At 38.9% G+C, this 14,405-nt stretch overlaps 2 protein-coding genes across 2 annotated transcripts in view; one reads left to right on the forward strand and one right to left on the reverse strand.

Annotated features, from left to right (window-relative positions):
- Positions 1-14,405, forward strand: part of LOC136236873 (protein mono-ADP-ribosyltransferase PARP14-like) — a 290,930-nt gene that overhangs the window by 30,852 nt on the left and 245,673 nt on the right. Inside the window, exons 8-10 of the mRNA XM_066027105.1 lie at positions 3,934-4,008; positions 4,057-4,281; positions 4,331-4,432. Coding sequence (XP_065883177.1) covers positions 3,934-4,008; positions 4,057-4,281; positions 4,331-4,432 — 402 coding nt within the window. The remainder of the gene's footprint in view (positions 1-3,933; positions 4,009-4,056; positions 4,282-4,330; positions 4,433-14,405) is intronic.
- Positions 1-14,405, reverse strand: part of LOC136237013 (uncharacterized) — a 113,237-nt gene that overhangs the window by 30,380 nt on the left and 68,452 nt on the right. The gene's annotated exons all lie outside the window — the stretch shown is intronic.

The raw sequence follows: 14,405 nt of genomic DNA on the forward strand, positions 1-14,405 counted from the left end.
GTTAGAAATAAGTCACCCTGTAGAGAATTCAGCTGTAAACAAATCACCCTGTAGAGATTTCAGCTACAAACAGATCACCCTGTAGAGAATCCAGCTAGTTACAAGTCACCCTGTAGAGAGATCAGGTCACCCTGTCAGGGGCGTAGCTAGCCTTCAGGGTTGCCCGGGAACTACAGCAGTCCCCATGCAAGCTACTTAGTAAAAGATGCGAGCCCATCTCTGTGGACTCTTTATTACAGATTTGCTCTTGAAAAATTTGTTTAAAAGTGCGTACATGTACCTAGCTTGCTACCACACTGCTGTTTATGCAGCTAAGCTATTAATATTACTGCATAAATACTATAGAAGCAACTGACATAATGTTCCAGCCCCAGTAACGACTTTTTTTTCACTCTTCCGTACTTATACTAGGCGTACTTCATGTATCCAAGTACTTTATATATTCAACACTAATATTTTAGTTGAGATTTTAGTCTTGCTTCCAGAATCCTCGACGATGACATGACTGCAGCTCTTCCCACCATGACCTGGAAAACAACGGTAGCCACGACTTTTGTCAGTTTTTCATCGGTCTACGATTGCATCCAATACTGTTTTCAACTAAGAAAGTTCACCAAATCATGTGTGCTCAATTCTTGACCGCTCAAATATCAAAATGTGATCACGTGATACTGTGCATGATATATAGAACTTTATACTTAATTGCCGGAACTATCTTCAGAATAGGTGATCTTCGATGATAGCAACTGCTCAAAAGTGTCACTGATGTGCACAAAAAGAGAGCAAATGTGTATTTTAGTTTGTTTCAGTACGCAGTTTACTATGCTCACAGCCCGGACACAAGCAGTGATTACCTAGGCCTGTGCCTGGGCAGGCCCAGGTGTAGCTACACCCCTGCCTGTAGAGAGATCAGCTAGAAGAAGTAACCTTGTAGAAAGTTCTGCTACACCCTGTAGAGAATTCAGCTACAAACAAATCACCCTGTAGATATTTCAGCTACAAACAGATCACCCTGTAGAGAGATTAGCTAGAAACCAGTGACCTGTATAGTGTTCACAGGGCTCGAAATAACGTTTGACAATCAGCCAATTTCCGGTCAATATTGTGCAATGACTAGTTAATCATACAGTGCGATAGTAACTGTATAGTAGGGACCACAAAGGAGTAGGCGTGGCCCACGAAATAACATCACCCAAAAACCAGCCTCAATTTTCCCTAACGACGATGAGGCAGTATTGGTGAGGTAAAACTAAGCCCAAACAAGCTTTCAGATCGACTCAAAATGCTTTCAACAAGTTGCTACGGAATTTAAAGTTTTTTTTATTCGACGGAATTTTCTACTGACTGACTGAGTAAGTAAGTAACTGACTGATGCCTTCAGACAAGCGTAACTCGATAATGGCTAAGGCTACAGGCTTGAGTTTTTCACTGTTCGCTTTGGCCCGACAGGTGCCTTTTGGCATACCGCAGTACGTACAATGCATTCTTCATGGACTTACCAGTGTCCTCCTTTGTGTCCCATTTATCTTTGCTGACACGGAAAGGTGTCGATTTGGCATGAGTACATGATGGAAATCGAAATGGAATCGTCCGTATTTTTCATAGATTGCAGAGGTGCTTTTCAAACAGTTCTTGATTTGTATTGCTGTGTAACGGGTTGAACATAGCCGGAAGCGAAGCATAATGGATACTTCACTTTTCAGATGATAATTAATAAAATTGGGGCGCGTCACCATTTCTTTTGGTGTTCGCAGATTGTAGAGGTGCTTCCGGAAAAGTTCTTGATTCGAAATGCTGTGTAGCGGGTTGAACATAGCTGACAACGAAGTATAATGGATACTTCACTTTTCATACGATAATTGATATAGCTGGGGCATGCGGCGCCATTTCAGATGTGGTATACGTGGGTTCACCAGTCATAATAAAATTATTTACAAAAAAAGTTAACAAACAAGTACACGAAAAAATTTGGAATTTTCAACTAGAGTAGGGACCATAGCACATCGATAAAAAGTACTGAAACTAGTTGGAGTAGTTCATGATATTAAATCACAGTAAAACAATAAGAAATGTTCTATCCCTACTGTGCTCCGACGTGCTATGGTCCCTACTCTAGTTGAAAATTCCAAATTTTTTCGTGCACTTGTTTTATTGTTGTCCAGACATTGTGGCTGGATAATTCAGACAGAATGCTTGAGAGCAGCCTTATAAAGGCAGCAATATTTAATTAAGCTGTTTGCTTATGGTTTGTGGCCACAAGCTTTACCTCAAGCCAAAACAGTGATGTTTGAACACCAGCCTACTTGTACTTGTCAGCTGTACATGAATGTGCAAAATGTATTTAAAACCATGTTATCAAGTGTTACCTTTGACTTGTGGGATGTATGATATTTCATTTAAGAGCTAAAAGACTGTTGTACTGGACTAGAAACAGTGTGTTACATTAATTTATGATGTGGTTACATTACTTTTGGCATGACTACATCTTTAGTACTGAAAGCTTAACACTGGGTACCAGGACATTTTTATGTTTTGACAGGACAAAATCTGTGTTGTACTGGCAGTTTGACAATACACTCAAAAAAATTACCGGGAGTCCTGGTTCAGCTACAAAAACAAGTCACCTCTTAAACAGATCAGCCAGACAAAGTAACCCTGTAGTGAGATCAGTTAGAACAAATCACCCTGTAGAGAGTTCAGCTACAAAGAAACCACTCTGTAGAGAGCTCAGCTACTGTATAAACAAGTTACTCTGTAGAGAGATCGGCTAAAAACAAGTCACCTTATAGAGAGATCAGCTAGAAACTAGACACAATGTAGAGAGTGCAGCTACAAGCAAATCACCCTGTAGAGAGTTCAGTTACAAACAAGTTACTCTGTAAAGAGATCAGCTAGAAACAAGTCACCCTGTAGAGAGATCAGCTAGAAACAAATCACCTTGTGGAGAGTTCAGCTACAAACAAAATCACCCTGTAGAGAGTTCAGTTACAAACAAATCACCCACCCTGTAGAGACTTCATCTACAAACAAATCACCCTGTAGAGAGTTTAACTACAAACACATAACCCTCTAGAGAGTTCGGCTAGAAACAAGTCACCCTGTAGATAGAATCCTGTAGAGAGTTCAGCTACAAGTAAATCACACTGTAGAGAGTTCAGCTACATTTCATGTCACCTATGCAGTAGAGAGATCAGCTGCAAACAAGTTATTCTGTAGGAAATAATTGGTATGTAATAAACATATGTATTATATAATTTGTATATTTACTGATAAGATCATAAATAGTTAAAGTATAAAGAATCTGCTTTATCTTTTTCTTCTTCCTGTGGTAAAGAAAAAAAAACGATAGGTTATAAAAGCCCTAAGTTGGCCATAGGCTGGCTTTGCATCAGGAATACAAATACAAAAAGAAGTGTTATCTAATCCAAAACAGCCAAGCTGTAAAAAAAGAGTGCAGCCCTCAAAAGACTGGTGAGTGGAATCCAAGGTGGCAGCCAAGAAATGGCTGTGATGGTAGGTTAATGGTAGAATTTTAACAATGACAATTCAGATGAATTTGGTGCCAAAATCAGCTTGGCTGTTTTTGGCACCAATTGGTGACCAAATTGGTGACCAATTTGGCACCAACCTGGTGCCAAATTCACCTGTCTATATATATATATATATATATTTTTTTTTACAGTTTGGCTGTTTTGGAAATTAGATACTATTAACTGCATGGGCACCTGATTTATAGAAGTAGCATAACATCAACTTGTTTTTCTTTCAAGATGTACTTCTATATTCTGTACTAACTTTGTCTTAAATGTGACTAGATTGATAAAATATATGTATATATAAATAAATAGATAAAGGTAACTCATGTATGTAGTTGACAATGCATACTATTGCATCATAGTAATGTATTACCAGTAATAGTTTTTATTATACCAGGGGTGGGCTACTCTTTCTGAAAAACATGAAGTAGAGAGAATAGATCTACAGAAACAGTTACAAAAACAAGTAGAAGTAAGCTTGTCTTATTGTGCTTGTATAGTGTCATGAGCTTTTGTGTAGGACAACGAATATTATGCACAACAAATAATTCAAAAGGATTCAGAGTATACAATGCTGAAGTTAAAGTTCCAGGAATCTGATAGTAACATAAAAGCACTTGTGAAAACACGTAATCAACTAAGGAAAAATTTGAACCTGACCCATGATAAAGTTGAAGGAGTAATCAAAAGACTTCAAGTGGCATGTGAAGATGTCAGATCTGGTTTTCAGAACATGTCATTACTAGTGCGTAAATAATAAAGTAATTAATTTTGTGGCTAAAAATTGTGTTTAGGAGACCATTGGGAGTGATGTGTCCAAAGGTCTACAGTCTGACCAGGGTTTGGCATTTCTAACAAAACTGGATGTCTTACACCATGAAATTGAAGACATGGAGGTATCTGTATATGCAAAGTATAGAAATGTTAAACTAGAGTAGGGACAATGTAGTACTGCTGCAATAAAAGCTACTGAAAACAAGCTGGATCAGAGTAGTACGTAATGTCCAGATATTCTAAACATTAAGAAGTGAATATATCACTGCTGTACTACGGAGAGTTTACTATCAAAATGCACAGTAGGGATGTTCACTTTTTTACAGACAATTTCTGGCCATTATTTACCACTGTATGTATGTCGAGCTAAAGAGGATAGAATAGAGGGGGAGGGGGGGGGGATTAGTATAACATGATATGTACATACAATGGAGTAAGATAACCAGACAGCCAGGACTAGTAAAGGTAACTAATTGCGCACATGGGATAAACCCAACTGTTGAGTCTATTAAAATTTCATTGGGATTTTATGAATATTTTAGTCATACATAAACCAACTACCACATCTTTTTTAACAAGCAATGTAGCCTACAATACCTATGATTAACATCTATACAGTTGTGGTTATATGCACTTGTGTACTTACACTGACACCATATATACTTCACATCTACGTGCATTAATACAGTACCATTATGCACATGTACCATTTAAGAAGGAGCATGCGTACATCCTTACCAACACAATGTTACCATGTTCATACATACTTGTGACAGTTCTGTACCTATACTGATAACATGCATACATACAGACTAACAAACACATGCTTATGGGTATGTATCAAGACACACGGTAGTGTGTCGTGCGGCCCAAATAGCCGGCGCGCCACACCGTAAGTATATTTACAGGAAGAAAGTAAATGCGATTGTAACACCTTTGTAGCTCCATGATTCTTTATCCGATTGAAACCAAAGTTGTTGCAGAAGTGCCGGCTAGGTAGGGGAGCCTACATTCCAAATTTGAAGAAACTCGCTCCAGCCATTTCCGAGATACAAGCAGCCAAAGTTTGGGGTTTTTTTCTTCGTTTTTTTCTTCTACTTTTTGCACACTTTGCAAAATTCGCCATAAAACACGAATTCGTGCTCCAATCGGACTGAAATTTGGCACACTTAAAGGGCTCATTGAGGCGAATCTCCGTACCAAGTTTGTTAGGAATCCCATGAACATTCACGGAGTTATGACCGATTATTTGAGTAAAATAAGGTCGAAGATCTGTCACGCCCACAGGTTAACCGCTTGAAGGAATGAGCTGAAAATTGCTATGTAGATAGAGTAATTATCGTAGGAGTGCCTTTTTGTGGTTTGAAAGGAATCCAGTTAAAGGCCATCGAAATATGACACAAAACCTAACCTGTGTCACAATTACGCAATCGATTTTTATGAATAAAAAACTATTAGTTTTCACGCCTACCAGGCAAACCGCTTAGAGCAGTACGCTGAAAATCGGTGTGTAGCTGGAATAATTATCATAGAAAGTCCTAGCTACAAACAGTTAATATTATAGACAATTCAGCTACAAGCAAGTCACCCTGTAGAGAGTTCAGCTACAAATATGTTGCTGTAGAGATTCAGAATATTATAAGTCACACTGAAGAGAATTCAGCTATAAACAAGTCACCTTGTAGAGACAACAAGTCACTCTGTAGAGAATTCAGCTACTAAAAAGACACTGCGTAAAAGGTTCGGCTACAAAAAAGCTACCCAGTGGAGAGTTCGTCTAGATCAGCTACAAACAAGTTACTTTATGCAATGTTCAGCTACAAGTAAGTCACTGTAGAGAGTTCAGCTACAAACAAGTCACTCTGTAGTACAAACAAGTCACCGTGTAGCTGGAGAGTTCAGCAACCAATCAAAAAACCACCCTGTAAAGAGTTCAGCTATACAAACATGTTATAACTCTATAGAGAAAGTTATAACTCTATAGAGAGATCAGCTAGAAACAATTAATTATCCAGTAGAGAGATCAGCTACAAGACATCACCTTATAGAGAGTTTAGTTACAAAGAAACCACCCTGTAGAGAGTTCAGCTGCAAACATATCACCCTGTAGAGAGTGCAGCTATGAACAGATTACCCTGTAGAGAGTTCAGCTAGAAAAAGTCATCCTGTAGAGAGATCAGCTAGAAGGATCACCTTGTAGAGAGTTCAACTACAAACAAATCACCCTGCTGATAGTTCAGCTACAAACAAGTCACCCTATAGAGAGATCAGCTAGAAGAAGTTACCTTGTATAGAGCTCAGCTACAAAGAAACCATCATATAAAGAGTTCAGCTGCAAACAAATCACCCTGTAGAAAGTTCAGCTACGAACAGATCAACCTGTAGAGAGATCAGCTAGAAGAAATCACCCTGTAGAGAGTTCAGCTACAAAGAAACCACCATGTAGAGAGTTCAGCTGGAAACAAATCATCTGTAGAGAGTTCAGACAGAAACAAGTTCACCCTGTAGAGAGATCAGCTAGAAACAAGTCACCCTGTAAAGAGATCAGCTACAAAGAAACCATCCTGTAGAGAGTTCAATTGCAAACAGAAAACCCTATAGAGAGTTCAGCTAGAAACAAGTCACCGTGTAGAGAGATCAGCTAGAAACAAGTAACCCCTAGAGAGAGCAGCCAGAAACAAGTCACCCTGTAGAGAGATCAGCTACAAAGAAACCATCCTGTAGAGAGTTCAATTGCAAACAGAAAACCCTATAGAGAGTTCAGCTAGAAACAAGTCACCGTGTAGAGAGATCAGCTAGAAACAAGTCACCCCGTAGAGAGAGCAGCTACAAAGAAACCATCCTATAGAGAGTTCAATTACAAACAGATAGCCCTATAGAGAGTTCAGCTAGAAACAAGTCACCGTGTAGAGAGATCAGCTAGAAACAAGTCATCCAGAGGTCAGCTAGAAACAAGTCACTCTGTAGAGAGATCAGCTAGAAACAAGTCACCCTGTAGAGAGATTAGTTACAAAGAAACCATCCTGTAGAGAGTTCAATTGCAAACAGATAACCCTATAGAGAGTTCAGCTAGAAACAAGTCACCGTATAGAGAGATCAGCTAGAAACAAGTCTTCCAGAGATCAGCTAGAAACAAGTCACCATGTAGAGAGATCAGCTAGAAACAAGTCATCCAGAGATCAGCTAGAAACAAGTCACCCTGTAGAGAGATCAGCTACAAAGAAACCATCCTGTAGAGAGTTCAATTGCAAACAGATAACCCTATAGAGACTTCAGCTAGAAACAAGTCACCGTGTAGAGAGATCAGCTAGAAACAAGTTACCCTGTAGAGAGATCAGCTACAAAGAAACCATCCTGTAGAGAGTTCAAGACTTCAGCTAGAAACAAGTCACCGTGTAGAGAGATCAGCTAGAAACAAGTCACCCTGTAGAGAGATCAGCTACAAAGAAACCATCCTGTAGAGAGTTCAGCTACAATCAAGTTACACTATAGAGAGATCAGCTAGAAACAAATCATCTTGTAGAGAGGTCAGTTGCAAACAAATCACCCTGTAGAGAATCCAGCCACCCTGTAGAGAGTTCAGCTTGAACAAGTCACCCTGCAGAGAGTTCAGCTACAAAGAAATCACCATGTAGAGAGTTCAGCTGCAAACAAATCACCCTGTAGAGAGATCAGCTACAAAGAAACCATCCTGTAGAGAGTTCAGCTACAATCAAGTTACACTATAGAGAGATCAGCTAGAAACAAATCATCTTGTAGAGAGGTCAGTTGCAAACAAATCACCCTGTAGAGAATCCAGCCACCCTGTAGAGAGTTCAGCTTGAACAAGTCACCCTGCAGAGAGTTCAGCTACAAAGAAATCACCATGTAGAGAGTTCAGCTGCAAACAAATCACCCTGTAGAGAGTTCAGCTAGATAAGTTACCAATGCAGTATAACAAACAGTATACCTTGATTGGCTCATAATTGTTGTAGCATGTGGGGTCCAGTGTAATGATCAGTTTGTAATGACTGAAGAAATTGTTATTTGATGATTATTGTATTACTAAGCTCATCACTTGCTTGTTAGGTATTGTATTGTATTGTATAGGTATTGTATTGTATTGTATTACTAAACAAATCACCCTGCAGCTACAAACAATAAGAGTTTCAGCTACAGTTCAGTTATGTAAGAAGTCACCTTATTAACTACAGTGTGTGATAATCATCATTCAATGCTAAATATACAAATATTTCATCAGACAAAAGCTATACACACAATTACTTCCTTTCTTCCACAATTCCTTACAAGTTAAATGAAGCAGCATCAAAGCCATATGGCCAGCTTTGTGACTTGCAATACAAAAAGAATATCTAAACCAAAACAGCCAAGCTGTAAAAAAAAGAGTGCGGCCCCCAAGGTGAAAAAAGATATGAAATCCAAGGTGGCGGCCAAGAAATGGCTGTGATGGTAGGTTAATGGCAAAAATTTTAATTACGACAATTCAGATGAATTTGGTGCCGAATCCTAGTGGAGGAGGAAACACAAATTCACCTGAATTGTCGTAATTAAAATTTTTGCCATTAACCTACCATCGCAGCCATTTCTTGGTCGCCACCTTGGATTTCACATCTTTTTTCACCTTGGGTGCCGCACTCTTTTTTTACAGCTTGGCTGTTTGGTTTAGATAATATTATACAGCTGTATGAGCTAACTAAACGATGCATATCTACAACTGGTTTCACACAGACCCTCAGCAACCATGGTGCAAAACCTTAATTAGAAAATGGTATGCATAATATGCTTTCAGGGGCAGATCTAGAAAATTTCAGAAGGGGTTTCTGGTTCTCTGGAATTGCAAACTAGCTGCAAGTTGAAGACCAAAAAAAAAGTCACTATGTGCTTTTCAACACTGTGAACGTGATTTCAAAGGTAAAAGTATGAAATTTTCCAATAGAAAGAGCCATAAAATGTATAACTCTTTGCAATTTTTATTACCCAGACGAACCAATGGGTGCGCGCTAGTTCAGAACTGCTCCTGGCTTTGATCTTTGGAGGATAATGAGGTCTTTAAAATCTACCAAGAGACCTGCTAGCAGGTTCTTAAAATGGTTAGAAACCTGCAGCAGAAAAGACATTTAGCATCACAAATTTCACTTTCAGTCATTGATTTGCAATGCTCCCTCTAAGCATATTCAGGCTGATAGCTTGCAGTGGGTGACCAATCACCTGGGCCAACATGTGGTTAACCACTCTATTCATTTTATAGGCATGCCTAAAGGAATTTGATTATAAGAGGTACAATCTAATGTTGTTCGTATATTTGTTACAATGAACAGAAAAATCCAGAATATCCTGTTTAGTGCCCATTTGTTTTTAGAGTGTTTTTAGGCTGTTTTTGTCTTATGGATGAAGTTTAATAAGACCTAAATGGGTAAGCTTCCTTGTAAAAACGTTATTTTGCACTACGTGTAATGTGAGTGTGTCCATATTTGAAACCTCGTTCAAAACTGTGCCAGTTCTTCGTGCTACTCAAGTGAGCTATACAAACAAGTTATAACTCTATCGAGAATCAGCTAGAAACAAGAGAGAGCTCAGCTACAAACTAAACAAATCACACTGTAGAGAGTTCAGCTAGAAACAAGTCACCTTGTAGAGAGATCAGCTACAGTGTACAAACAAATCACCCTGTAGAGAGATCAGCTAGAAGAAGTCACCTTGTAGAGAGTTCAGTTACAAAGAAACCACCATATAGAGAATTCAGCTGCAAACAAATTACCCTGTAGAGAGTTCAGCTAAACCTGTAGAGAGTTCAGCTAAACCTGTAGAGAGTTCAGCTAGAAACAAGAGAAATCAGCTAGAAAAAGTCATCCTGTAGAGAGGTCAGCTAGAAAAAGTCACTTTGTATGTAGAGAGTTCAGCTAAAAAACCAACCTGTAGAGAGTTCAACTGCAAACAAATCACCCTGTAGACAGTTCAGCTATGAACAGATCACCCTGTAGAGAGTTCAGCTAGAAACAATTCGCCCTGTAGAGAGATCAGCTAGAAAAAGTCATCCTGTAGATAGATCAGCTAGAAGAAATTGCCTTGTAGAGAGTTCAGCTACAAAGAAACCACCATGTAGATAGTTCAGCTGCAATCAAATCACCCTGTAGAGAGTTCAGCTATGAACAGATCACCCTGTAGAGTTCAGCTAGAAACAAGTCACCCTGCAGAGAGATCAGCTAGAAAAAGTCATCCTGTAGAGAGACCAGCTGGAAAAGTTACTTTGTATGTAGAGAGTTCAGCTACAAAAATCACCCTTTAGAGAGGTCAGCTAGAAGAAGTCACCTTGTAGAGAGTTCAGCTACATATGTAGAGTTCAGATGCAAACAAAGCACCTGTAGAAAGTTCAGCTAGAAACAAGTCAGATCAGCTAGAAACCAGTCACCCTGTAGAAAGATCAGCTACAAAGAAACCATCCTGTAGAGAGCTCAATAACAAACAGATAACCCTATAGAGAGTTCAGCCAGAAACAAGTTATCCATAGATCAGCTAGAAACAAGTCACCCTGTAGAGAAATCAGCTAAAAGAAGTTACCTTGTAGAGGGTTCAGCTACAAAGAAACCATCATGTAGAGAGTTCGGCTGCAAACAAATCACCCTGTAGAGAGTTCAGGTATGAAAAGATCACCTTGTATAGAGTTCAGCTAGAAGAAGCCACCTTGTAGAGAGTTTAACTACAAAGAATCCACCATATAGAGAGTTCAATTACCCAGTAGAGTGTTCAGCTATGAACAGATCATCCTGTAGAGAGTTGAACTAGAAACATGTTGCTTTGTAGAGAGATCAGCTACAAAGAAACCATCTTGTAGAGAGTTCAGCTACAAACAGATAACCAACCCAAAAGAGAGTTCAGCTAGAAACAAGTGACCCTGTAGAGAGAATCCTGTAGAGAGTTCAGCTACGTACAAATCATCATGTAAAGAGTTCAGCTACATTTCAAGTCACCCAGCAGAAAGATCAGCTGCAAATAAGTTATCCTGTATAGAGCATGTAATAAATATATATATATATATATATATATATAATTTGTATAATTACTGATAAAATCGGAAATAGTTAAAGTATTAAAAATCTGCTTTAAATCTTGACTATGACTATGATAAAATTTTTTTGTTCTTCCTGTGGTAAAGAAAATAAGATAGGTTTAAAAGCCCCAAAGCTGGCCTATGGCCGGCTTTTGGTATACAAATACAAAAAGCTGTGATATCTAATCCAAAACAGCCAAGCTGTAAAAAAGTGTGTGGTCCCCATGGTGAAAAAGATGTGAAATCCAAAGTGGCAGCCAATAAATGGCTGTGATGGTAGGTTAATGGTAACAATTTTAATAACGACAATTCAGGTGAATTTGGTGCCGCTTTGTCTTGGCACAAAATTCACCTGAATTGTCGTTATTACAATTTTTACCATTAACCTACCATCACAGCCATTTCTTGGCCGCCACCTTGGATTTCACATCTTTTTTCACCATGGCCTTTTTGGGGGCCGCACCTTTTTTTACAGCTTGGCTGTTTTTGATTAGATATCACTTCTTTTTGTATTTGTATACTGCAAAGCTGGCCTATGGCTGGTTTTGGGGCTTTTTTAACCCATGTGTTTTTTTCTTTACCACAGCAAGAAGAAAAGAACTCAAAGAAGATTTTTAATACTTCAATTATTTTTGATTTTATTAGTAATTATACATATTATATACATATATTTATTACATGCCAATTATTCCCCACAGGATATTTTTTGCAGCTGATCTCTCTACTGGGTGACTTGAAATGTAGCTGAACTATCTACAGGATGGTTTCTTTGTAGCTGAACTCTCTACAAGGTGACCTCTTCTAGCTGATCTCTCTACAGGGTGATTTGTTTCTAGCTGAACTCTCTACAGGTAATTTGTTTGCAGCTAAACTCTCTACATGGTGGTTTCTTTGTAGCTGAACTCTCTACAAGGTGACTTCTTCTAGCTGAACTCTCAGAGTCTACATGATGGTTTCTTTGTACCTGAACTCTCTACAAGGTGACTTCTTCTAGCTGATCCCTCTACAGGGTGGTTTGTTTGCAGCTGAACTCTTTATGTGGTGGTTTCTTTGTAGCTGAACTCTCTACAAGGTGACCTCTTCTAGCTGATCTCTCTACAGGGTGATTTGTTTCTAGCTGAACTCTCTACATGGTGGTTTCATTATAGCTGAACTCTCTACATGATGGTTTCTTTGTAGCTGAACTCTCTGCGTGATGGTTTCTTTGTAGCTGAACTCTCTACAAGGTAACTTCTTCTAGCTGATCCCTCTACAAGGCGATTTGTTTGTAGTTGAATTCTCTACATGGTGATTTGTTTGTCTCTACTTGGCGGTTTCTGTGTAGCTAAACTCTTTACAAGGTGACTTTTTCTAGCTGAACTCTCTACAGAGTGATTTGTTTGCAGCTGAACTCTTTACAGGATGGTTTTTTTGTAGCTGAACTCTCTACAAGGTGACTTCTTCCAGCTGAACTCTCTACAGGGTGATTTCTTTGTAGCTGAACTCTCTACATGATGGTTTCTTCTAGCTGATCCCTCTACAGGGTGACTTGTTTACAGCTGAACTCTTTATGTGGTAAGTTTCTTTGTAGCTGAACTCTCTACAAGGTGACCTCTTCTAGCTGATCTCTCTACAGGGTGATTTGTTTCTACTTTCTAGCTGAACTCTCTACAGGTGATGTGTTTGCAGCTAAACTCTCTAAATGGTGGTTTCTTTGTAGCTGAACTCTCTACATGATGGTTTCTTTGTAGCTGAACTCTCTACAAGGTGATTTCTTCTAGCTGATCTCTACAGGGAGATTTGTTTGTAGCTGAACTCTCTACAGGTGATTTGTTTGCAGCTGAACTCTCTACATGATGATTTCTTTGTGGCTGAACTCTCTACAAGGTAACTTCTTCTAGCTGAACTCTCTACATAGTGGTTTCTTTGTAGCTGAACTCTCTACAAGGTGACTTCTTCTAGCTGATCTTACTACAGGGTGATTTGTTTGCAGCAGAACTATCTACAAGGTAACTCTTCTTCTAGCAGATCTCTCTACAGGGTGATTTTTTGTAGCTGAACTATCTACGAGGTAACTTCGTCTAGCTGATCTCTCTACAGGGTGATTTGTTTGTAGCTGAATTCTGTACAGGTGATTTGTTTGCAGCTGAGCTCTTTACAGAATGATTTCTTTGTAGTTGAACTCTCTACAAGGTAACTTCTTCTAGCTGAACTTTCTACAGGGCGATTTGTTTGTAGCTGAATTTTCTACAGGATGACTTGTTTGCAGCTGAACTCTCTACATGGTGGTTTCTTTGTAGCTGAAATCTCTACAAGGTGAATTCTTCTAGTTGATCTTTCTACAGGGTGATTTGTTTGTAGCTGAATTTTCTACAGGGTGACTTGTTTGCAGCTGAACTCTCTAAATGGTGGTTTCTTTGTAGCTGAAATCTCTACAATGTGAATTCTTCTAGCTGATCTTTCTACAGGGTGATTTGTTTGTAGCTGAACTTTCTACAAGGAAACTTCTTCTAACTGATCTCTGTACAGGGTGAATTGTTTGTAGCTGAACTGTCTACAAGGTAACTTCTTCTAGCTGATCTCTCTACAGGGTGATTTGTGTGTAGATGAATTCTGTACAGGTGATTTGTTTGCAGATGAGCTCTTTACAGAATGGTTTCTTTGTAGCTGAACTCTCTACAAGGTAACTTCTTCTAGTTGATCTTTCTACTGGGTGATTTGCTTGTAGCTGAATTTCTACAGGGTGACTTGTTTGCAGCTGAACTCTCCACATGGTGGTTTCTTTGTAGCTGAAATCTCTACAAGGTGAATTATTCTAGCTGATCTTTCTACAGGGTTATTTGTTAGTAGCTTAACTCTCTACAGGGTGATTTGTTTATAGCTGATCTCTCTACAGGGTGATTTGTTTCTAGCTGAACTCTCTACAGGGTGATTTGTTTGTAGCCGATCTCTCTACAGGGTAATTTGTTTGTAGCTGAACTCTCTATAAGGTGATTTGTTTGTAGCTGATCTCTCTGCAGGTTGATTTGTTTTAGCTGAACTCTGTTCTACAGGGTGATTTGCTTGTA

This window comes from Dysidea avara, chromosome 10 (genome assembly GCF_963678975.1).
Source record: "Dysidea avara chromosome 10, odDysAvar1.4, whole genome shotgun sequence".
NCBI classification, from domain to species: Eukaryota; Metazoa; Porifera; class Demospongiae; order Dictyoceratida; family Dysideidae; genus Dysidea; species Dysidea avara.